Source organism: Anopheles moucheti, chromosome X (genome assembly GCF_943734755.1).
Source record: "Anopheles moucheti chromosome X, idAnoMoucSN_F20_07, whole genome shotgun sequence".
Classification (NCBI taxonomy): domain Eukaryota; kingdom Metazoa; phylum Arthropoda; class Insecta; order Diptera; family Culicidae; genus Anopheles; species Anopheles moucheti.
This window is the reverse complement of record NC_069142.1, coordinates 1,153,256-1,178,306: the sequence shown is the minus strand read 5'-3', so window position 1 is coordinate 1,178,306 and position 25,051 is coordinate 1,153,256. Positions and strand designations below refer to the sequence as shown.

The window sequence follows — 25,051 nt, the reverse complement described above, 5'->3', positions numbered from 1 at the left end:
GACAGGAGTTGAAAGAACCTTAAGCCTTAACTCCAGTACGTTTCACATTGTTGCATGGATAGCATCCTTGTGCAAGATAAACAACAGCTAAACGGGAAAGTCAGGCAACGTCAGGAAAGAGCATAAAAAGCAAAGAAAAGGGAAAAATGGAAACGTATAATGGGAGGAGAGGAGAAAGGTGGAGACAAAGGAGAGAGGAAGTCTACCTGTTTTTTGTTATCTCTTAAGTTGCCCAGTGTGCTTTTTGGAGCTAAACCAAAGTATTCAATAATTTTTTGTAATGCATTTAATTGTCAAATCGGTTTCGTAGCAGCATATAAAGCCTAGCGTTATCTTGGCTGTTTAGTAGTAAAGGTACAATAAGTGTTTGGTAATATTATTATGCGACAGGGAAACCAAATTATTGGCACCATTAACAGACGAAAGCGTTATAAGTAGAAGATGAAAAGAAGAGAGAAAGAGAGAAAAAAAATCAAAAAAGAAAGTTGGAATAAATAACGTTAAAGTATAGCACGAATATGTAAAAACATAACAAAAAAACCAACAAACCCGATAGGGAGCAGAGGAAAATGACCCATAAAAGGAGTAAACCCAGTAGCTTATGCGACACAAAACATATACGTGGAGGGATAAAAAAAGTGATAAAAGATTATATATGAAACAATTAAAAGTGGAAGTGAAGGAACAATTATCATGTGAAAGTGTAATAAATTCAATCTCAAAAACTTAAGGAAAGAGTTGGAAGGGAGGGTGGTGAGGAGGGGTAGGACACGGGTGGAGGAGGAAAGGAGAAGGGCGACACACGACAGGTTGCGGTACGATGAGAAAGTTACGTCGTTACGTCGTACAGAAGAAAGCAAATAAAAGCGTACGGTGTGGAGAATCGGTAGAAGGCGAAAAATGCAGTCGTGTCTGTGGCCTGTGTCACCTGCTATCAAATCTCCCTTTCGTGGGGGGGTTGGTCGTTTTTGCAAAGCAGTTTAGTTGAATGCAGAAGGACGTGCAGAGTTGGTTAAGGGAGGTTCGGGAGGTTCCCTAGCATTCGTTGCAATGTTTTCTTCCGTCCGTTATTGGTTCTTGTTGGCATTATGTTTCTCGGTTTCGTTTACGTTGTAGTGCGCATGTTCCGTTTAGCATATTCGCTTGTTCCGTTGCTTTTGCTTTCGGCTGTCCAATGTGCACTCGTCTCGTTAATTGTTTATTTGCTTTTTCCGTTTCATATTACCGGCAGAAAGGTGTGGGTGGAAAGAAAAATAAAGAGGGGAGAAGGGAATCGAACAAGTTTTGGTTGCAGTACAGCATTGCGTAGCACGTCGTTTTGTTCACCCCACCAAATGATCGTTCCAAAGGGAACGCACCAACGACAACAAAACAAAAAAAAATCAATACGAATGGTAATTTTTTTTTCACAAAATTTCATGCTCTAAATAAGCTCTTTCGCACCTTTACGACAGATTGTTTCGTACATTTGCTTTTCGCTTGGGAAACGTTTTACATAATCAATTTTGGTCGCAGTGTTGTGTTTGCTTTTTCTTACTTTAGGGGTGCCATTCCAAACGGTCTTCACATCATGCCCTCTTTCTAGCTATTGGTGTCGGGTGCTCTAATAGGGTTGCGGGATGCAGGGGTTGGTCAAATAATTCCTACATTGTTGATTACAAAAGTCGAGGGGGGGATTTTGCTTTTGCGCTTATTCGCGGCACTCTTTAGCCAATGCGAAACCTTCACAAGCCCGAAGCCGTTCTGGTCTTGTGCGCACCAATCGTCGAATCGAAATTGTCCGAGCTGCACCCCTAGTGTGTCTCCCTTTGCTTCTGCACTGAATAATGCCAGCATTTACGTTACGGTGTTAATGCGTTTTGTCAGCTCTTGCTCTTGCTGTTGTTGGCTCTTTTGTGGGGACCATTCCCCTCGTCGCACTTCGCAGCTGATCAATTTTGCAAGCGATCATGGGCGGTTTTGTCGGGGGGTTTCTCCCACCTGCTAGCTACATGTACCCCCGCGTGTACCACGCCATCCAAAACGGGAAAGTTATCACACCCGGTAGCAAAATTTTTAGAAGATATTGTACGTCACTTTAATATCACCGCACTGGGGACAGAAATACATTTTCTTTTGTTTTTTCTTCTGCTTCTCGCGTATTTTGCTACAGTTTGTTTTGTTTGTTTGTTTGTTTTTTTTTGGGTTGTTGTAGTTACAGTTGCAGGGTTGATTAAGAGTATTATGCCGTTTTTGTTTTTTTGCATTTTTGCGGGGTTTAATTACCCGGTACCCGTTGATAATTGTACAAAATATAGTATATGTTGCGCATATGGGTAGAACGCAAACGCAAATAATCGATGTGCAAGGGGGAGTTTATTTTTTGTTTTGGGAGACAGATCACCCGATAAGGGTGAAGAGGGAGACCACGCGGCACGTTGAGCACGGGATGGCCAGAAGGAACGTAGCAGTAGTTGTAGAAGAGTGAGACGACGAAGCATAGACAGAAGAGTGGAAGAAGATGATGATAGAGGAAGGTAGATTAGGGACGTAGAGAAGGAGAGAACAGGTTGTTGTGGGGGAGAAGAGGTTGATATAAACAGGTTCGTTTCGGGAATGTTGTTAAAGTTGATTTTCGTTTTTTTTTTGGTTGTTGGTGGGGTAGGGGTGGAGGTAGGATTAAAGGATGAAGGGCATAGAGAGAAAGAAGAGAGAGAGAAAGAGAGAGAGAGAGAAAAATAAAGAAAGAAAGAAAAACACATTAAAGTTTATCCTCCGAGAGCAGAGCGGGTGGGAGACGGTGAATAACCCTGTTACGATGATAAAGGATGTGATAAGGGTGGTAAATGAATTATTCAAATTGCATTCTGTACTAATTTTCACATTCTAGTATGTGTGTGTGTGTGTGTGTGTGTGTGTGTGTGTGTGTGTGTGTGTGTGTGTGTGTGTGTGTGTGTGTGTGTGTGTGTGTGTGTGTGTGTGTGTGTGTGTGTGTGTATGTATGTATGTGTGTTTGCAAAAAGAATTCGTATTTATATATTTATAAATATATATATATATATATGAATTTATATATAGATATAAACGTGGTACATGGTGGGCACTACTAGCTGCGAAGGGCGATGAGGCAAATGGCACGACAAAAAAGAAAACAACAAACAAAATGAAAAGAAAAAGAAACATTGTAGAGCACGAACAAAAAAAAACATTTAAAGTTAAGCGATGCAAAACCGGGCAACAACTCTGGCAGACTAGAGATAACACTTGAGAGTAAAGGCTATAGGATGATTATACGGGAGAGCAGGAAACGATGGTAGGATTTCTGCTGTGAGTTATCGGCGGGGGGGAGTGCCGCCCCATTCCAGCGCGGCCAGCACTCCGAAACACGCCCCGAGGGGCAGCCCCCAGGGCTGTGCAACGAAGACGCACAATGCAACAACAAAGTTTATGAAACGGGATGTGAAGTGTGGAAGGCGACAATTTAATTATAACATAAGTAAATACTACCAAATTAATTAAGCCTAAACGCTAAAAATAGATTGGGATAGTGGGCAAATGGGAGCAAGTAGAGCGCTACAACGCTGTGAGACATCGGGGCAGCCATTAGGTACCACTCGCGATCACTACTCTATTGCTACACACTACTGGGGAATCTCGGGAGAGTACTAGTGAGCTAGGTGTTGGAAGGTAGAAAGGAGGGTGTAGAAAGGCTGATTTTGGGATATTCACGTCAGTGTGTTGTTGGGGTTGGTGTAGGTGAATCCCTCGAACTGGGCCTGGTCCATCGAAGCAAGGATGTTCCGATCAATGGGCGTCAGTCGCGCTCGTTCACGAGTGAACTGCTTGTCAAAATACTGAGTGTCGAGTGGATGTCGCTGGAAGGAAAATTGGGAGAAAGCAAAGAAGAAAAAAAACGCAGTTGTGAATCGAACCAGAATGAGGTCGGAAAACACATTAAACGGGCTTAGATGCTGCAGATGCTGGGTGACACTTACGACTTGGGGCTTGAAGGGTGGTTCGACGGCTCGTCTCTCCAATTTGTCCCAGATAATACTATTGAAGAAGGGGTGGTACTTGATGTCGCTCTCCTCATCCATCGTGTTGAGCACACCGAGCCGTATCGAGGCATCCTTTTCGAGAAGCTAAACCCGATGCGGTACGACAGCGACACGTTAGTGGTGGAACGGTATTGGGCCCTATTGGCCCTCTAGCAATCGACAATGTGTTGCTCACTTACCGACTGTAACAACCGTAGCGCTTCCTTGGAGAGATAATGTGGAAACCAGGGTATCTCATTGCAGATGGACCAAAACAGCTCGTCCTCGTCACAACCGCTGAAGGGCGACTGGCCGACGAGCATCTCGTACACCAGCACACCGAACGACCACCAGTCGACGGCTTGATTGTATTTTTGCCCCTGCGAAGCGGAGAAGCAAGTGATTTAAAGGTAGAAAACGACGTTTTGTGAATATGACTATTAACCTAATAAATGTTAATATATGACTATGACTATAAGAATATGACTATTAACCTAATAATTAACTTAATAAATGCTTACTTTGATTATTTCGGGCGCCATGTAATCCGGTGTGCCACAGAAACTGTCTGCAAGCTTGTCCAGGTAGATCTCTAGTTTGCACATACCAAAATCCGCTATCCGAACGTGCCCATCGTAATCGAGCAGCACATTGTCCAGCTTCAAATCACTGCAAGTGGAACAATGTTGACGGGGTAAGCTTTATCGGAACGACACTATTTACATGAATGATGACAGTAGGACAAACAATTTTGTTTGTTTTTAATTGATAACTAACAATTTTACTGAGACTGGATTGATCCAAGTACCCGCTGTGTATCCCAAGCATTCCTCCGATCGATAGGGTTCGCTTATAACTCGACATTAACATGAAAATACAGTGAAATCAGGCGCACTTACCGATAAACGATACCCTTTCGGTGTAGAAATTTGAGCCCCGACACAATCTCGGCAGCGTAAAAGCGGGCACGAGCCTCTGGAAAGCGACCGCTTTGTTGGATGTGGAACATCAGATCGCCCCCGTTCAGGTACTCCATCACGAAGAACAGATGACTCTGCGGTACAATAAATAGCAAAACAAGCATTTTAAAAGAGAATTAAACTGGTACGAAAACATATTTGCATATACGTGGGAAAGAGATTTGACAGCCCTGGAAAAAGGCTTATAAAAGCTAGTGCAGGAAGGAGACAGTATCAGTTCCAATCAGTGAAGCGATAAGAGCGGTTCACTTAATTGTAATCAATAAAAACCTATCCCATTACCTTCTTACCTATACATAGCTAAAACCAACTACACGAAAGCAAAACAGAGAACGTTGCACGCTTGCAACGACTCAAAAGAAAATTGTTCAATACCGAACAAATCCTTTTTCTCTTTGTGTCTCCCACATTTATATTGTCTAGTGCACACAGTGCCCAAATAAGTCGGTCAATAGGTACGAAATCGCGGTGACCGACTGCACCGCAAACTGCAGTACGCGAAGAAGATGCACGCGAGCGTGAAATGTGCGAATTCTTGGGCGGCGTAAAAATAGTTCAGCGTGGCCCATATCCCACAGGAGGGATACCGCGCACAATTAGGTTTGCCTCGCAAGCCTACCATGGATGCACTTCCTCGTTCTCGCGTGTGCCGGTTGTTGAACCTGTGTTGAAGGCGGTTAGACGATCTGCCCAGAGCGTGTGAGCGTACGGGTGGTACTTACGTCCGTTTGAAAGGTGCAGAAAAGATGGCACAGGAAGGGATGCTTGGTACCGAGGGCCAACACCTTCCGCTCGATCAGCGTGCAGTCCACATCGTCATCCTCCAGCACGACGTCCTTCTTCAAGCACTTGATCGCGTAGTAGTAGTCGGAATTTTTCAGCTCGGCCAGAAAAACCTGGAAATGTATAAAGCAATCGTATCGTTACAGAAGCGGCATAGCGCGAAAAAAAAACGGAAACATTCGGTTCGGTTCGGCACTTACCTTGCCAAAGCTGCCCTTGCCCAACACGGTGAGAAAGTGGAAATCATCAACGTTGTACTTCCGGAACCGAGGTATCACGGTCGCAGGTGCCGTGAGCTTGCCCGTCTTCTGGAACTGTGCATAGGTGTAGGACGTTTCTGAGGTCCCACGCGGTCGGGAAAGAAAGAAAACGTTAGAAAAGGACGGCACAACACACAAACCGGTCCGGTGGAATCTGCCTATCCAATGGATGAATGGATGTAGCGAAATGTCCGCACGAGCGCATACGCAATGCGCTTAAAAGTCTTAAAGCAATAAAACGGTATACAACACTACGTCTCTTTTACACGACACACGTCAACTAATTATCGTAAAACTATTAAATGCAATCACGGTAACACGCACAGGTCACACGTGCCCGCAAGGAAATAATCGGAACTTTATTAACTAATCCTCAGCGTCGCTGCCTTCTTCGATGCACAAGATGCATGGAAAGCAGCGACCAAATAGGGAACACCACAGCGACTGACGAGTGACCGGTGTGTCATCGTGGGTCAATACTAGCAATATCTCATCAATCGATTCTCTATCAGGGGACTGTTCCGTATCAACACTGTCGCCGCTAGGTGGCGCCAGCTCCTGATTTGGCTCTGGCTCGTTATTTGTCCAACGCGCTATCACCTCCTCCTGCTCCAAATTCCAGAACAAACCCGTATCCACGATGGTTAACTCTGGCGATTTTTTCGGATCGTCGTTCCGGCGCTCCTTGTTTACGAAATCTTCCAAACACTCCAACACCTCGTCCAGTTCATCCACCGGCGGAAGTTTGCTGGTCGGTAGGAGCCGCTTTCGCGTCCACTTCAAGCCCGTTTCCATAGTCGCCTGCTTCGAGTCTTTCGCACGGCTTTCTTCGGCTTTCGGTTCTTCCTCCGGGACGATCGTTGCAATGCAGTATGCCTTTTGCGCACTGTAACCGATTTGCTTCTCCTCCATAACTGTGTCGTCGGAAAACTCTGCCAGTTCGAACACGTCTGGTTCGTTCAACTCCAGCGCTGTCTGCAGCCCGTAGGGATACTTCATCAGTTGACGTTGACGTTGATGCTTGCGGTACTGTCGCATCTGCTGCTTCGTTGTCTTCCTTTGCGGTTGTTTGTCGTAGCGAGCTGTCAAATCCGCGTCACCGATAGTATCGACCATTTTACGGGATCCAAGCAATCCGTTCACGAACCGTGCTACACTTCAATCACGTTCGACCACAGCACGATGATTGTTTTCACAGCTCCATACCGGTACTGGCAGCGGCGTGTATGTTCCGAGGGGGTGTTTCCAGTTGTGATTGTTTTCCGAGCAACGAGTCGTATTTTTCTGAGTGCGTGTGACACACACACACACACACACACACACACACACATCCACGCGCGAGTTCGTATAAGCGCAACGAGCAGCGAATAGGTTCTGGAGAGTTTCGGGAATTAGCGTATGTTGCTTTGTTTGCCGCGCTAACTCATCATATCGAAGGGTGAGTCTCCGCCATCGGTTGTCTCTTTTCGTCGCGCAGCATGCGACACAACACACATGTGTTTGCGTGTCGGTATTGCCGTTCTAGGGTACGTTACTCTGTCCCTTTTGTTATATGGCTGCCGCCGATGAGTACTGCTCGGTTGCGTCGATGGCATCATCAATCGACGCCGATGACGATAATATATTATGTCCAGCAACTCGGAAAGCCGCGCATCCGTACGCGCGGTTTACTATTTTACATTTTATTGCATTCGTGATCGGATCGCTTTTCGCATTGCCGTAAAAATTAATATAGTCGAGTTGCAGTGGGGGCACACGCCGTCATCATCATTACGTATCCATTACCGGGATGGATGCTGGGGCACAGGTAACCTTTTGTTGTGTGTTATGCTGCACTTCTTTTTATGTGTGTGCTCTTTTTTCATTCTTTTTTGGTCGTTCACGGTAATGCCGTGGCCGCGACCGGAACAGCGACAGCGGGGGGCACTAAGGGAAAAATTATTTTTAAACACCTTCTTTTGACCGACGTCAACATTGCACACATCCGTGGTTTGATTTTGCGCAGATATTTCTGCCCGTGTGAATGTTGGGTACGCGATCCCGCGGTGCTCTTTCAATTGCGCGCTCGCAAAACGGCACTGGGACGACCGATGGGAACTTGATGTACCTTTGACCAGCGGTAACCTTTTTCGTTTTCTATTGCAGTTTCAAGCGCTTTTGGGGAGGTTTTTTGGGGTGTTATAATTCGGGGCAAGCCCCGTTGATCCATTCCGTCCAACGGTGAGGTTGTGCACGGTCCATTTCTATATTAGAAATGGTTAGCCCCCGGGATACATTATTAAAGCGGACCGCAGAGATTCGCGTACGTGGGCATGCAAATTGCAGCATCCAATTATCGCTTCCCCTAGAATGCTACATCTTATTTACTTATTTGCTTGAGTAGCTAGTTGAGCAATCAAAATTTCAACTTCCGCGTTTTTTTTTCTTTTTAATACAACGCATTTACCGGGGGCTACTTGCTAGATGGTCTTGTATGCGTCGAATTTCGTACTTTGTAATATGATGCGTTGCGTAAATTGCGGAGCATGACCTTTCGCTTTTATCCACCCGTAAAAGTATGATCGTTTGGCTATTTTTTTAATACACCGTGCGTAATATGTGCAACAAGTACAAGAGCGTTCGACATTCTTCCATGTGTTTACTTCAAGTTTTCTATCTTCTTGCGCAATTTGTGTCGTAATTATAAACACTGTTTCGCCTTCCAGTCGTTGCCGCTAAATTTTGTTTCGTAATCACCAATTTTCGACAGTAGGCATCAATTTTTGTCTCGCGATCACCAAATTTTGTCTCTAATTCACGAATGTTTGTCTCGTGATCACCAATTTTTTGACCGTAGGAATCAATTTTTGTCTCGTGATCACCAGTTTTTGGCAGAAGGCGTTAATTTTTGTCTCGTAATCACTAAATTTTGTCTCTAAGTCACGAATTTTTGTCGCTCATTCATGCATTCGTGTATGTACACAATATCTAGCGAGTTTTATTGCTTTTTATTTTATTGATAAGTAAAATTTTATAGTGAATTAGGTATTTAATTTCATGAATCATTAATTCATGAATTTCATGAATTTTTCATGTAAAAACGTTGAATTTTATCGGTAATTTTGCGGTACTGAAATAGCCTTGCAACGATTTTTGTTCAATTTAACAGATGAGAATCAATTTCAATTTCAATTGGATTCATGTATGCTGAATAACATCAACGGTAATTGTTTTTGATGTTTTATTTATTTAATTCCATCAAAAATTACAAATACCTGAGAGGTAATCATTCAAAATTTCTTCCAACGTGGAGTTCTTCATAACTTGAGACAAAAATTGGTGATCGCCAGATAAAAATGAACGCCTATTGTCAAAAATTGGTGTTCACGAGACGAGGTGATCATGCGTTAGAGACAACGTTTAGCTGCAAAAAGTTTAAATTGGAATGCAATTTTATTGCTTCCCCATTGGTAAGTATTTCTATTGCATAGTAGCCGATAACATTCAAAGAAATAGCTGTGTAAAAATGCAGTAAATTTTATCCAAATATTACTCCAATTTCACAACGCACCTTGCACGCCTAGCGCGCCGCGGTTTCATATCACATGAAAGTTAACATCGTACTGAAACGTATGAAGACGTAGGCGTAAAATTCTTCCCTCAGCGTCAACCCACTCAAGTCAACCCATCGGATGCTCAAAAATTACATTGCCGAAAACGAAAAAAGAAAAAACGGAAATATAGCAAGAACGCAGTGGACGGGTGTTTGCGCCGTCCCCGTCCCTTGTGTGAAGGAAAATGCTGTCTGCAGTCGCCGAGTCAACGGGTCGCCTAACGATGAGTGTGACGGATGGATTGAACAAAAAAAAACACAAAAAGAAACAACGTTGAGACATACCCACTCTTACACAAACAGAAAACGCGGGTGATCTGCTCTGACTGTGGGGAAATGATGCATGCGACCTAAATAGTTTTGCCTTTTCTTACTACACGGCTACTACGACTGAGCTGCCTACGGCACCGAATGGAACGGGCCCCCTCCCCGCTGTTGGGACGCCCAAATATTAACGTGCATTATATGCTGCCCAAAAGGTCCAAGTTTAGCACGAGAAAAGAAAATTCGAATTCGAAAAAAAGAGGTAAAGGTTTATTGAACATTACTTTGAAGAAAATGTTCATTATTTGTGCACGAATTTGTGGGAAATTCTTCAATATGTTCATTATTAGTGGAAATTGAATTCGTTTGCGAACTAATTTTCACACAGCGATGTAGGCGTGAGAAATGTTCGACTTGACACCGCTGGTCGTAAGATTGAATTTTACAACTCAATTGACTTCGAGGCGACTGTGTGGTTATCCAAAACCACTATTGCCAATTGTAATTGATCGACCTATGTTCGTTGCTCTAGATAAGGGAGGAAAATTAAAAATAAACCACCGTGTTGTGAGATTACATTACACGACGATCGTGCCCCCCCCCCCTCCACCGGTACTAAAAATATTAAATTCGAAACGCCATATTGAAAGTAAAGCCACATGAATGCCACGTGCCCTAAATAATGAGTGGACAACCTGCGAACGCGTGGTAGGGAGAAACGTTGTACGCGACCGCCGTTACCTATCTCTTCCTCCTTGGCGGCGGATGACGCGGCCGCACAGCTCGTCGATGCCACCGTTGACATTCCGCCACCATCGACGCAATCGTGATCGAACCGGGTGGCCGACGGTATCGGTGTTTCGATGCGGTAAGCCGGATTGGCGCTCGGGGGCATTTTCGATGGTGAGTCGCGAGCCTCCTGCACTCCTGGAAACGGGAATCGGGTTGTGTTTTTTTGGGTTGAGAATTCGGACGAAGGGTAAATCGTGTACACCACCACGGAAACAAACCGCCACCTAAATGCCAACAATGCTTCCGCTGCCCGGGGGGGGATGGCTAGCAAACCCCCAATCCTCTCATTTCCGTTCCAAAACGGAATGCCTCGGGCAGGACATACGCAGGACGCGCAGGATCGCAACAAGACGTTCGGTACTTTGAGGAAGCTGGCGTTGGTTTTCGACCGTTTACCCGCAATCAACCACCCAAAGGAACGTCTAACCCGCTAGTCACATGCTTCCCAGAAGAATTTGCCCGTTTGGCACGCTCGGTGCGACACCCCCGCGCGCGCGCGCGCTCTCACATATTCATTCCGCATTCTGTTGATCGCCTTGATCTCCTACTCTACGCCTTGATGGCAAAGGTGAGATTTTGTTGTTGTAAATCGCCTGCCACTTGCCGGCAGTCTACATATATCGATGTATGTGTGTGTGTGTGTGTGTTGGCATGGGAAAGTTTTTTCGGGTAATGCAGACTGAGGGTCTGACGTGCACCCTCAGTGTTTATTGGCAAACATTCTACAAATTTGTTACGTCGTCCAGAATGAAAGTTCTGTTTTTGCTGCTGGTTTACTATCCCAACCCTGTCTGGCGTACGTTAGCGCCGCACTGACTATGCTTGAAGCTGGCTTTCAACCGTACCGTTACAGCATCACCCCCTTCACCAGCTGCATAATATATACACAAGCAACTTTCCGATTGCTGTGGCGATCGATCGATTTGAGACGGTTTCTAATTTTTATCTGACCGATTCGCACCCTACACATCCCCTGTATATATTTATATGCTCGGCCTGCCTCCCCAGCTTCGCTGTGGAGTATTTTTACTCTTCTAGGTAGGGATCGATCCAAGGACTAGCGTGGATCACGGAAGAGCACGGTAAAGCATAAAGGCCGCGAATACGGACGGCTTTCTGTGGGTGCAATATTTCGTGCCGAGGAAAGTGTTATACGATGCCGTTGATATATCCCCCCCTCCGTAGAGTGGGGAAGATGTTCTTAAAACAACGAAACGAAAAAAAGCTTCCGTGCTGTGTGTATTTCGTTGGGTTATTGCGCTTTGCGCGCGTAATGTTCAAGGTTTTCTTTTCTGCCGGTTTTTTACTACTTGGTGTTACGTTTTTGGTTTTGTTTGCGGCTTGATGGCGCATTTTTACAATTTTCCGCCGAGACAAACAGCCTAAAAGACATATGGCACATATGGCGCGACATAATAAAGAACAAAAGCAAAAGAATAATATCTGCATTGTGACGCGCTACGTTGATTCTTGTGTAATCAATGCTTTTTTTGTGTTTGGTTTGTTTTATTTTGGGTTTTGTCATAAATCCCGAACCAAACCAATCTCTTCCATTTGCTGGTTTAGCGCTTTGTAGGTTGTTGAATAGAACAACATAATTGATCAGAAAGTTAGTCCTCAATGTCCACTGCCAAACGCCAAAGTCCGTTAACCCCACGGTGTGCCAAAATAATTCTGGCGAACTCGTTGCGCGTCCTATCGGCGCAAGTGAGATCATTAATTTTGTACGCCGTTTTTTCGGCCTGTCCCTGCTGCTTCTGCTATTCGTGCCGCCTTGGTTGCAGTGGTATAAATATTTGCGCGGCTCATTTACGTTCATTTTGGTTTGGTTTGTTTTATTTGCTGATCAAGCTAACATGCACCCAAAACACACCTTCGATTGCAGATAGGTCATGGGAAAGTGTTTGTTAGGAGTACTAAAGCATGTAGAATGCAAACTCGAATTTCCGCGTAAGTCGAATCCTGGTGCAATTTCGTGTCTATTTCAAAGTCAAATAGTCGATTTCCTTCTCTGGACTCAAATTATGCAGCGAATCAGGCGATTTTTAGAAAGATTACGTTGAAATCAGTTAGGAAGAAATGTTTTATATAACCAAACAAGGATTTCAGACCAAATTTTCACCTTTTGCTTAGATTTCCTATAAACTGTCAAATTTCCTAAAATCATGTATATCAAAGTCCGCGTATTTCGGGGACTACCTGTATAATAGGATAATTTCTGTGTCAAGTAGAAATTATGAATTAATAGAAATATGTATAGAAAAATATACATATAATATAAATAGACATATTTATATATAATTTAATATATAAAAAATGTTTCAATTTATCTAGCTTACAAAACGACTCAGTCAAAGTACATTACTTGCTCTTTATGAGCAAAAGTGTAAAACACATATCCTGAGTGAAATGTATAAAAGTTGACAGTTTAAAAAAGTATCTCCCCCAATCATCGTTTACTTCCCCCCCACCGAATCCAGAAGATTGTTTGGCATTTTGACGGTTTTGTCCAGTGGTGTTGAGGAGAGCGTTCACTAGTGGTTTACCTCGACGGACGGAGGAGAGTGCCTCGACGATCAGTTTCTGGTTGACACCGCACAGGTTGGCCGCCAGCTTTTCGCACTTCTTATGACAGTTGACGTCACAGTCTGCCGATAATGTACGTGCCCAACCCCAGGCCCGGGAATGGGATTGAGTGTGAGAGCAATAGTAGAAATATGGGTATATATACGAGGTAGAGTAAATGTAGGGGTAGTCTAGTGCGGCACAGCAAGGTGGGGATTAAAATGTCTCCGAATATCAAGCATTATCAAGGATTTTCGCACTGCCGTGTTCCGATTGAATGTATCAAATGTTCTTTGTTTTCGCAATATCCCTCTCGTTGTCTCTAAAAGTACATCTCTCTCTCTCTCGACTTTTTTTTCTTACCGCAGAAGGTAGGCGTTTGGAAAAGCGCATATTCTCGCGGAAGCACCTTCCGCATACAGAGCTCAATTTGTCGCGTCGAAACAAAACAAACACCGCAAGGAAATGTACCACGAACTAGGATCATAAAATTAGTGCGGTGAATGGGGCAGAAATTATAAGTGAGGCATATTCACTAGTCAACAAGTTTATGACAGGCTCCTTTTGCTGATGAAGAGAACCGTACAGATCCCCCAGACCTCCCGAATATATCACCCCGCAATTGGGCGAGGAGTCTTTCCCCACGCGGATGATGAATTCGTCGACAAGGGAAAAACAGGTTGCGGTCCCTCTGCATCGCATGTGTTGCGCTAAGAATAAATATCTCGAATAGAAATAGATTGAGAATTAATTAGTCTAATTGCATACCGACCATGATAGACAGTTGGCGTTCGTTGTGGCGGCATTTTGCCGTACCGCCGCTCTTTCGCCGAGGTGTACTACGGCCCAAAAAAAAAGCAACAGTTCGTGCAGTTCGTTTCTTATGGTGCTGTCTATGGTGCTGGCAATGCTGACCAAAAGTAGGGGAAAAAAAGCTGAGATTGTGCACGCATCTGCAACAACCTCGAATATGGTATGTTGCACACCGGCCAGTACGTAGAAAGAATGGAATGTAAAGGTTTCCATTATACCCAAACGGCCGTGCAATGTGGGGAACATTTAGAAGTAATAACACACTGCTCCTGAAGATCTGAAGGTACCTCTGAACGGAACAGTGTGATGCAATTGTTGTGGTGCGATGATGAGCAAGAGTCCACCACCTTCCGCTGTGTAGCGAGTGTAGGTGTTTGGGGCAAGATAAATGGACACCACCGGATTAATCTACTTCGCTACTGGGTGCTCTCTCTCTTTCTCTCTGAATGCCCTGATCTATGACTTCGTTCGGGTTGTCTTTGATCCACAGTATGCTGCCGCTTCACCCCGAGAATATCGCTTCACCCCACAGAATGAATGGTTAGTGGGTGAATCTGGAACATGAAAACAACCAGGGACAGGGTAAACAAATCACTAGCGCTGGTGCTGAACCGAAGATCGCTAGCGTTTCGCACATTTTTTCCGTCTGGTCGATTACACCACCAGGTGAAAAAACATATATACGAACCAGTCGAATGTTTGGACGTTCGTGAATGTTAAATTCGGGATGCGCTATTTGCTTGGGGTGGAAAAGAAAAAACATAACTTGTTCTTTGGCTTAGCAGCGTTTTGAGATGTTTGCAAAACCCCAGATGTTGAACGGCGCTATCTTCTTTATTCCATATCCCTTGCTGGGTCGTTCATGCTTGTCGTTGGAGAATACAGGCAGTCCCCGAGATACACTATTATAGCGGATCGCTATAAACCGGGAAAAATCCACGCAATTCTGGGGCGATGGGCCGAAAATTGTATGAACAGGTTTTGACGGGTTGCATCGTGGATGACGAAACGTACACGAAAAATGGATTTCAGACAGGTTCCTGGTCAAAAATTTTATGTTGCCACAGCTCAGGGGTGATGTCTCCGTTAAATATAAGTTCGTTTTTGCCGACTGTAGTCCAGACACTGCAGCTGTGGTCTCAAGGCACGGGTTTTCATAACCAATAAATCAATAAAACTCAACAGTGTACAAAGAACAGTGTCTGGAACAGCGTTTTGCCTTTCATCAAGGTTCACAAAGTCCCAATAAAGTTCTGGCCATATTTGGCAAGCTATGTCACTATAGTCGGGAAGTAGTCCAATGGAGTACACCAATAACGTGGACGTCATCGGCAAGCATTTGAACCCACCGAACTGTCCAGAATTTCGGCCGATAGAACAATATTGGGCGATAATGAAAAGAAAATTGAATAAGACAAGCAAAACCACCAAAACAGCCTCAAAACATGTTATTGGAAAAAAATAGCTGCTGAAGTTGCTAAATCGGTTGTGCGGCAGCTGATGGGAAGCAAACAAAAAAAACAATAAAAAAAACCTTTCATTTGATGTGAAAATTATACATCAATGTTAAAGAATGGTTCCTATAACAGCTTGAGATGAGTGACCGAATTCTAAATGAACAGCACTTTAAGAATCGTCTAGATAAGTCGATAAGAAATGTTGAGTTCGATAGTGTTGCGACTACAATTGCATAATCATAACCCATGCGGGTTTTTTTTGGTGATGTCGGCGAATCCATCCGGTAGAACCGAGAGCATCGTTTGAAACGCAGCCATAAAACCACGACTTCTCGATATTCAGGGTCATAAATACCCCAATGGACCGTGCCCGCCGGGACCTGCGCTGCCGGCCCGTTTTCGACCCGGATCAGTGCCGGCCAGTGGTCGTGGGGTTCAGCGTTAGCAATAAAAAGAAGACCGCAGACCGTGCTCGTGGTCGACGATATCAGTTCGGGACGGCGTCTAAAGCAATCGGTTTTTATTTCTGGGATCGAATTGTTTACAACCGACCTGCGGACCATATAGTATAAAAATTCGTACCGTCCCTGAACGAGGGCATTCAGCTAATCTCTTTCGTTTGGGTCGTGGTCGCGTGAATCGTCACCCGACACGTACCCGTGTGGGGGGGAGGTACCTTAACTCGCACTTGATGTTCTACACGAATATTCGCTTCCCTTTGCTATCGCTGGGCTAGTTTATTTTTAGCTACCATCCGGGTGTATGAGGGTGATCATCTGCCCTTCGTCCAGCGGAGTAAAGGTAGATTGAGACCATTCGCCAAACGGATGCAGAATTGCGAGTTGTTCGACAGGTTTTACATGCTCACAAACATCATCTCGATCGGTGTGCTCCTCGGCAAGAAAGTGCTCCAGGGTCAATCGACACTCACCCACCTGTTGCCATTCGATCAGAGGGGAGTTTCAGCAGCTCGGCAACGCTCAGATCGTGTCGTGGGAATCGAGGGAAACAGAGCGCAGAACGATAAAGGATCACCCCGCACAACAAAAAAAAAACGCTAACGTCAGCGATGACATTGAACTTGACTTTCATGACAAACAGCCGCTACCACCGTGGCTCGACTGCATATATGTTGGTGGTGATGGGCGTGAGGGCCCGCGAGTGAGAGCACATCGATGAATTGATTGATCAAGACGAACTTAACACGCTAACGCGGAACGCTATTTTTAGCCGCAGACGGATGCTACGAGGTTTGGCAGGAAGTAGCCACCGTCGCGCTTGCACCGGCATAGGGGCATTGGTCGCGGGAAAACTCGATCGACACAGTGTTGTACGGTTTGACAGATGTAAAAGATATAGGGATGGGGGGTGAAAGATGAGTAGCCTTAAACGGCAATTGCTCTAGACACTTACCGAGTGCCTTCTTCGGACTGATCGGCGCTGTACCACCACCGTAGAAGCCGGAATCATGACTGCTGGTGCTGGCACTGCGCACCTCCTGCCCGCCCCCGATCGAGCGTGCCCGTTCGTCCTCGTCCAGGTCGGCCGGGGTGTTGTTGTTCTCATCCCGGAGCGGCGCCACAAACGAGCCGCCACTCTTCCGGCTGCTCGTGCGCGGCTCTGCATGCAGCGGAATCACCATCGGGTTGTCGTATATGTCACTGAACGGATCCGGCTTTCCCTTCTGGCCCTTCGCTTTGCCCTTCTGGCCCTTCTGCTTGCCACCGGTGCTCGAGTTGACGCTGCTATCGGTGTTGATATCCGAGGTGGCACCGTCCATCATGGAGACCGCCTCGGAGGAGGTGTGATCGGTGGTGTTGGTGCTGGTCGTAGCCCCACTGCTCGTCGTGGTGGAGGTGCTGGTGCTCTCGTCGTCACTGCTGCTGCTGCTGCCGCTGCTGCTGGTCAGGTCCGCCTTCCGGTTGTGCCGATGGCCGTGCCGCTTCACCTTCCAGAGTGGGCGCGGCCGGGCCACCAGCACGATCGGACACTTTTCCTCCTTGGAATAACACTTCCGCATCTGATCGAAGTTCAGCTTGACGCGCTTGGTCGGATCGAACGGTTTCTTCTTTTCGGGCTTATCGTTCGCCATATCGTCGTCGTCGTCTTCCTCCTCCGATGACCAGTCGTCTTCTACGCCCGAGAACGATGTCTCCGATGCACTATCGTTATCAACACGCGGTGCGGTTGCACTTTGCTCTTCCTTACCGTCCTCTTCACTGCTCGATTGGAACACCTTCTGTAGCTCTGTACCGGCCGCAACCGTTTGCTTCTGTTTCGCTTTCACCACTGACGAATTCTCACTCACCACGCCCGTGATGTTTCGATAGCGAACGTTCACAGATGATAAGTCGCTCAGGTTGTCTAGCGTACCGAATTTATTCTTCGTCAGCTTCGCCCCGTTGGTGATCGGCTGCTTCGGTGCCTTCGGTGTCGCAGGCCCCATCGTCGTCGTCGTCGTCACGATGGCTACCGGTACCGGAAGCGCCTCGGAAACTATCGCCGATTGACATTTTTGGCACTCCTTTACCTCCACCTCGGTACCCTTCACACCCATGTTAAGCGTGATTTGGTTCAGCTTCGTCTTCATGCGCTCGAGATTTTGCTGCTGCTGCTGCTGTTGTGCTAATCGGTGCTGTTCCTGTTCCTGCTCGCGCTGAGCATCCATTTCCGTTTCAGACTTTGCCTTGGTGGTGGTGGTGTTGGTGGTGGAGACAACTTTTGGTTTTACCACTTTTACTACCTTCTTCACGATCACTTTCTTCTTCAGCTCCTCATCGGGTTTGTTGCCATCCACGATCACCTTTGGAACGGCGGCGGCAGCCGTACTACCTGCAGAGGAGTTGGCAACAGTTGCGGGGATTTGTTTCGCTTCCGCCGGTTTTATCTTCTCCTGCGCTATCTTCTTTTCGGCAGCGGCCGCAATGTTGGGCGCAATGGCTTTAATCAGCTCCTTCGGTGATAGCTTTTTCGTATCGAGCGTAGCGATGGCGATGGTATCCTGCACCCGAGATACTTTGACGTCGTTTGCTGTTGGCGCCACTTTCACTGTAAGAGTGGGAGTTGTTGCCTTCGGAGCAGAAACCTCCAGCAGCGCCGTGGATTGTTTTGCTTTCGTCGACGTTTCTTCTAGAATTGTTGGTTTGGAACCGATCGGTTTTGGAGTTGCTGTATTCTGAGTTGTGGAGGTCTTGTCTTTTATCAGGGATGGTTCTGGGTGAGTAATGAGTTTCGTAACGGGTGTCGTCGCTATAGAAGAACTTCCTTTCGAGTTTGCTGTTGCATTTTCTGGAGTAACTTTCGGTACCTTAGAATCAGGAGTTGGCGTAGATGGTGGTTGAGCTATCTTCACGGTTAATGCAGTGGTTTCAGAAATGTTGGATTGTTTGACAATTGCTAACGAATCATCCGGGAGAGTGCTGAGTTTTACCTTTGATACATCCGGTTCCGGTATAATGGGTTTACTCTTCTGCGCTTCTACTCCTCCTACAACTTTACCTACATTAGACTGTTCCTGATGAGTTGTTTCCACATTCCCGGGAGGCTTTAAAACCTCCGAACATTCGCCTGTTTGTTTGGTCTTCACAGGGCTTTTAGGAGTGTTAGTCACTTTGGAACCGCTTGGAGCAACATCATTAGACTTTGTACTACTAGATGGTTCCGATACTAGCTCTTTAGTAGCTGGGAGTGGTTTACTTTGCTCTAATGTTCGCATGATGTTAGCTTCTGACGTTTTGGGTTGAGTTGGTGAAGTTGGCGAGCCTTGCAGTGGATGGCTTGGTGAGGCAGGTGGTGATTCTTCTTCCTCCGTTGTTCGGAGTGTCACCAGCTGTTGCTTGCGCCGTGCAAATGATACCGTCTCCCGCGTGCCAATAGTACTCCAAAAGTCTACTTCCTCGGAGGACCGTTTCAAATCGAGAGGTTTTTGGCGAAGTGCCAGCTTGCTTGGAACTATTTTCACCGTCGTCGGTTCGTCGGCCATCGGTTTGATTGATTGGGATTTGTTCGTTGGCGAAACCGGCGGAGTATTCAAAGCTTTGCGCTCGTTTAAAGCTGCTGTGGATTGCGCTGGGAGCGTTGGTTTCTTTGTCACATTTGCCACCCCAGATTCTTGAGCCTTTTTGATCGAATTTACCTGTTCGACATGAAAAAGTTTTGTTTGCTTTGCATCGACTGCCGTTTTATTCACCGTCAATGATTCTGTGGCCTGATTTGGTGTAGTTGGCCTTGCGACTTCGTCGACTTTGAGCTCTCCTCCTGCCTGTAACCTTCCAACCTTTTGTTCAGCGATCGCAATATTATTGGGAATTGTTATTGTTGTCGGAGTTTCCGCTTGCTTTGGTTGATTTACTACAGGTTTCGCGACGACGTCGATGTTGGGTTTGACTGCTTCAATAATATCAACCGATTTTATTGCCTCATTACGTGCCACACCTTTCACATCATTCATCGGAGTCTTGATGTGTTCCTTCGATTCTTTTGATTTAACTGATGCGTTTGGATCTGTCGTTATGCTCTTTTCTAAATCATTCTTCTTCACAGCCGGTTGCTTGTTGGGCTGGATTGGCATGTTAGATTTAATGTTTAATGCTTCCTTTGGGAGTGGATCAATGGCTTCTGTTGGGAGCGTAATACTCTGAGCACTTTTCACAGTGTTTATATGTTCCTTCGGATCTTTTGGATTTACTGATCCATTTGAATTTGTTGTGCCTTTTTCTAAATCATTCTTCTTCACAGATTCCTGTTTGCTGAGCTGCATTTGCGTGTCAGATTTCACGTTTGACGACTCTTTTGCAAGTGGACCAATAGTTTCTTTAAGCGTAATACTCTCAGCACCCATCGAAGAATCAACAAGTACTGGTTCCGCTAAACTCTCTATCGTTTTCTTACGCACGTACGTCTTAATACCTGTCTTGGCTGTCTTGCGTGGCTCGGCGAGTTGTGCGGTTGGTTTCAATAATGGTGCTGCTACTGCACCCTGAATGTCGGAAGGACCTGCCCCGACGACAAGTGCTTTGGTGTCGGTTTCTGTCGAAGCCTGCTTCGGCGATTCCTGCATGCCATTTGTCAAATCAGCCTGGTACGGTTTGGGTTGGTCCACTATGACCAGCTGTACCTTCTGCAGCGTGGGTTCGGTGCGACCCTGTTCCGTCGCTTCTTTTCGCAACCCACCCGGGGTTACGATTTTCTTCGCGCCGTTTTCCTCTGGTTGTTTTTTCTTCTTCTTGGGCAGTTTGTACACCGTGCACTCTTCAATCGATTCCAGCTCTGCCACAATCCGCGGTGGCGCAGCATTCTCTACCACCACCACGGGTTCGGTTAACAGCTTCATCTCCTCCTCCGGTTCGGGAGGCGGCACTGGCAACACCTTGGTGCGGGTGCGCTTGATTTTCTTCAACTTGCGCTTTTCGGCCACCTCGACACCGGAGTCTTGTGCGTTTTGCTGCTCCAGTGCCTCTTTGAGCCGCTCCTCGAGTATGTCAGGTGCGAGGTTGGTAGTGCCAGATGCTGCTTTTTTGAGCTCTTCTTGAAACTGAAGCAGCTCGTCCTCGATCAGCTGAGACGCCCGGCGGCGCAGTTCACCCGCGTTCAGATCATCGTCCAGCTTGTCCGAGCTAATGTCGGCACAAATCTCATGAAAGCTAGGTATCTTGACCGCGCTTTTGCGTCGGATCGTACCACGACGCTTCGGCACTGGGGAACGTGTCGGTGGATAGGCGGTGTCTGTCGGACCTACCGCAGGCTCCCCGTCCCTGATGAGATGCTTCTCGAGCAGCAGCTCTCCGGGCGATTTGCTCGGTTCGGTCCGGGTGCGTGGCCGCAACGATAACTCATCGCGAAAGTTATCGCGCCAGGAGGTGACGACACCCGCCCGTGCCACCGGTGGTTCCAGCAGTAGCATCTCTTCGTCGAACGTGGGCTCGGTACCTACATCGGGCAGGGTCAGACGGTCCCGACCTTCGGTGCTGCCTCGGCTTCCCCGAGATTTACTACGCGCCCGGATGGTATTCAATCGCACCACCGTGCGATTGCGGTTGATTGTGGAGCGAGTGCGCCGTTGTTCACTGCGTTCGTTGAGTTCTTGATCGCGTGTTGACAGCGGAGCTACGCTGGACATTGTTCCAACGGAACGATCGACATCAGACAGGTTGATGGACGAGGTGCCAATTGTCGCTAACGATGATGTCTCGGGAGAGCTACCGGAAGCACCGGAATAATTAGTTGCGGATGTGGTTGTCTCCAGGATGGCTGAGGTGCGATAGGTGGATAATGGAGTGCGTGTACTACCGGCGTACTTCGATGCCGACACATCGATGTCCGCCGTGTTGATCGTTCGCCGAGGTTTCTGGTATGTTGGCGAGCTGTGGCCATGGTGGTGGTGATGACCGGCCAGAAACTTTGGTGAACTGACACGCCCGAGCGCTGCTATACGGGTGCTGGTTAGCGGAGTTTCGGTGATCGGTGTTAGCTTGGGCACATAGCCCCGGGTGAAGGAGGGCGCAGTTCGCGAGCTGGTTGAGAGGGGATTCGGAAATGCCCGCGACACACCTACGTAGGTAGGTGGGCTGTACGTAGACGACCCAACCGCAACTATCGGCGTCGGTATGACGGGGGTATTGCCGACAAAGTTGTGATACAATTCTGAATACAACGGCATCTTTAGCGGCGACAGACGTACTGCTTCCAAATGAGTTACAACACTGACTCTATACTTTGTTCTGGTACATTCTACTGCAGATTACTGCTAGTATCTTCTGTTCTCTCTGCAGCACTCACAACACATTTCGTAGAACGGAGATAGAAATAAGAGTAATACACTCACAAGCATCAAACATAGAAGACATCAGATCTGTCCAAGTTTCACGCCTATACTGATTGGATCGCACCGGGCGAAATCCTGAGATAAAAATGTACTAATCAGTATCGACGTCCGCAGTCTACGCAATCTGTCTCGATGCGTTGACTAGCTGGTTTGGGATTTCTCACGGATTCTTCACGAAATTTATTTGCGTTTCAGTTCGGAGCAGCGCCGCGATATCTCCACATTAGCAATATCAACATTTTATTCGCATTCTCTTCACTCTCTCGCCTATCATCTGTCAACCGATCATTCACTTCCTCTCTGGGCCATGCGTTTTCCACTTGTATTGGCACACGTACACACTCATTCACGCAAAGCAATAGATCCTCGAGGTTCGCCCGTCAATATGGACGTACAGCCTGTACCTGCAAGGTTACTTGCGGTCAAAGGAAGTTCAAGAAATAGTATTGGAAAATTGTAACACCACTAAATGGACGGTCGCACCAAAGCCACTGGGTAAAAAACTTGAGGAGCACTGTTCGAGCACTGGGGGCACCAAAAATTCTCAAATACTCCGGTTTGAGACGGTTTGAATGCTGGCGGCGTATCGCGGACGGAAAGCGGAAGGCGCAGATGGACAACACTGGCTGACAGTACCGTTGCTGGCAGCGGACACTTGCAAACTGAGCCACTAGCGAACAGCCGTCTATTGACCGTATTTTTCAAACCGCCAGGATTTGAACCAGATTCTCACCGCCACGAGAGTCTGGGTGCCCGTCTCAAAGCTAGAGCGCTTTTAACCTGTTCCGGGGCCAAACGAATGTGGGATATCATCGATCCCATGCCCACCTAACCAACCACCCGCCCCCATTGCCCATCACACCGTTTCCCGAAAAAAGAAGAACTTCTCGCAGAACGAGAGTGAGCAAAAGGAAAATGTTTCTTTTCTTTTTATTTTCCTGTGAAGAAAAATCTTATGCAAATACACACACGGGCTAAAAACGCGCAACGCAAACAACAAAACACCACGAAAACAGACAAAACAAGATGCGGCCTGAGCGAAACGGTCGCTCTCTTGGAGTGTGCGCATTTTTCGGCTAAATTCCTCAAAATAGCATTCCCGCTTGCGTTTGGGAGATGGTTCGCGATCGCGTGAAGCCAGAGGCAGGGCCAGCGTCACTGGGAAGAGACACCGGGTTGGACGTGGCGTGTGACGTCCCGAAAACAGCTGACGGAGATCTTTAAGGTGCGTACCGTACCGTATGTATGCGTGAATCATTTATCAGCTTGACAGCGGTTTGAAACTCGACGAATGTACCGACAAAGCGTTGAAAAAAGGTACATAAATACACACACGCCTGGGAGCCAGGGCTGCAGTGGGTGCAGTCGAATCAATCGTTCTCAGTTGGACCAATTGATTGAGCCAAAACCTTTAAAGTCTCTCCTGTCTAGATCTCCAAACACTTGGGCAAAAGATCGTCCATAGCGGAACTGTTCGATAACGCGTAATTGCAGCTCCCAACTAGCATATCTTCGTTCTGCGAATTCGTATCGTACATTTTTCTTCCTTCACCTACTCTAAACCCAATGTAAACGAACTATTGACACACGAAACTCGTGTGCGGCTACCCTGTTATCCACACCTTTCACAAGACGTAGTACAATCGCACAGCCGCTGACATTTGGCAGATGATTTAAGGCAGTCGGTCGGCTACCGCAGATTTGCTTGTCTTTTCTGCTAAAGATTTGCTGTGACATCTTCCATCGATGTCTTATTTCATTCGGACCAAAATAGAAATACTGTAATACAGACTGTCGCTGTGTTTGGTCGAGGAAAAACCCATTTGGATAATGGCAGCGTTACATGGGGGGTGCTCCAGCCGTGACCCTAAGGCTAGTTTAAGGGGGGGGGGGGGGGGGGGGGGGGAGGAACACTGAGTTGCTATTTCCTGTACAATGGTTTTGGCAGTCAAAGAATTGCCAAACACCAAACCATCCGCTGCCGTAACGAATCATTGATCTCGGTCTACGAATCTTTCGTGCGGTCGTCACGCGGCACGCGCTGCTTCCGTCACCTCCGTCGTGTGCGTTGCGTGTGCGTTGCCAATATTTAAATCCGGCGGAAAAGTGCGTGGCAAAGGGTTTTGTGTTTGTTTATCGGTGTAACTAGTGTCAGTAGCTTCCAAGTCAAGATCATTGGCCACTGGGTACAGCCTGGCCTCTCTAGACCGCAGCAGAGTCCGTTCACATCGCGGTATGTAGTGCATTTCATTAGTGCATTACCCCACCGCCTGCGCGTCATAACATTTACTGCCACGCACACACACGGTGCACCGATAGACGGAAGGATATAAATCAAACTTTAAAATTTACGACGGTGCAAAATGCTCCCAACGCACACGGACTAGTGTCGGGCGGGCGATACAATTGTCACAGGTTTGTGCCGGGTGCTAGAATTCCCATGCTGGTTTTGGGAGGGCGTGGGGAAAGCGAGGTAGTGCGGCCGGCCCAAACCAGGAGAGTGTGTTTAAAAATATGCCCACAGTTATTTACGTCCACTCGTTAGATGATGGTCAGCGCCCCAAGCGGTCAACCGCGTTAACCAGCCGTTAGTGCGCACTGAGGTCGATCGAGGAAGTGATCAAATCTGAGTAAACTTGCGACTAGCACGAGAGACAGAGAGAATTCGAGAGAGAGAGAGAGACAAAGAGAGAGAGAGGAAGGTGA

The 25,051-nt window shown here is 46.8% G+C and overlaps 1 protein-coding gene across 1 annotated transcript; it reads right to left on the bottom strand.

Moving 5' to 3' along the window:
• Positions 1-1,488: 1,488 nt before the first annotated feature.
• LOC128306450 (uncharacterized) lies at positions 1,489-22,180 on the bottom strand. The gene is made up of 10 exons (XM_053043970.1): positions 20,300-22,180; positions 16,936-20,071; positions 5,980-6,116; positions 5,719-5,892; positions 4,916-5,070; positions 4,538-4,685; positions 4,217-4,396; positions 3,975-4,121; positions 3,709-3,854; positions 1,489-2,146 (listed from the first exon to the last, which is right to left on the bottom strand). Exons 1-10 carry the CDS (start codon positions 22,178-22,180, stop codon positions 2,056-2,058), a joined length of 6,195 nt encoding a protein of 2,064 aa, XP_052899930.1. The 3' UTR covers positions 1,489-2,055.
• Between the last annotated feature and the right edge of the window lie 2,871 nt (positions 22,181-25,051).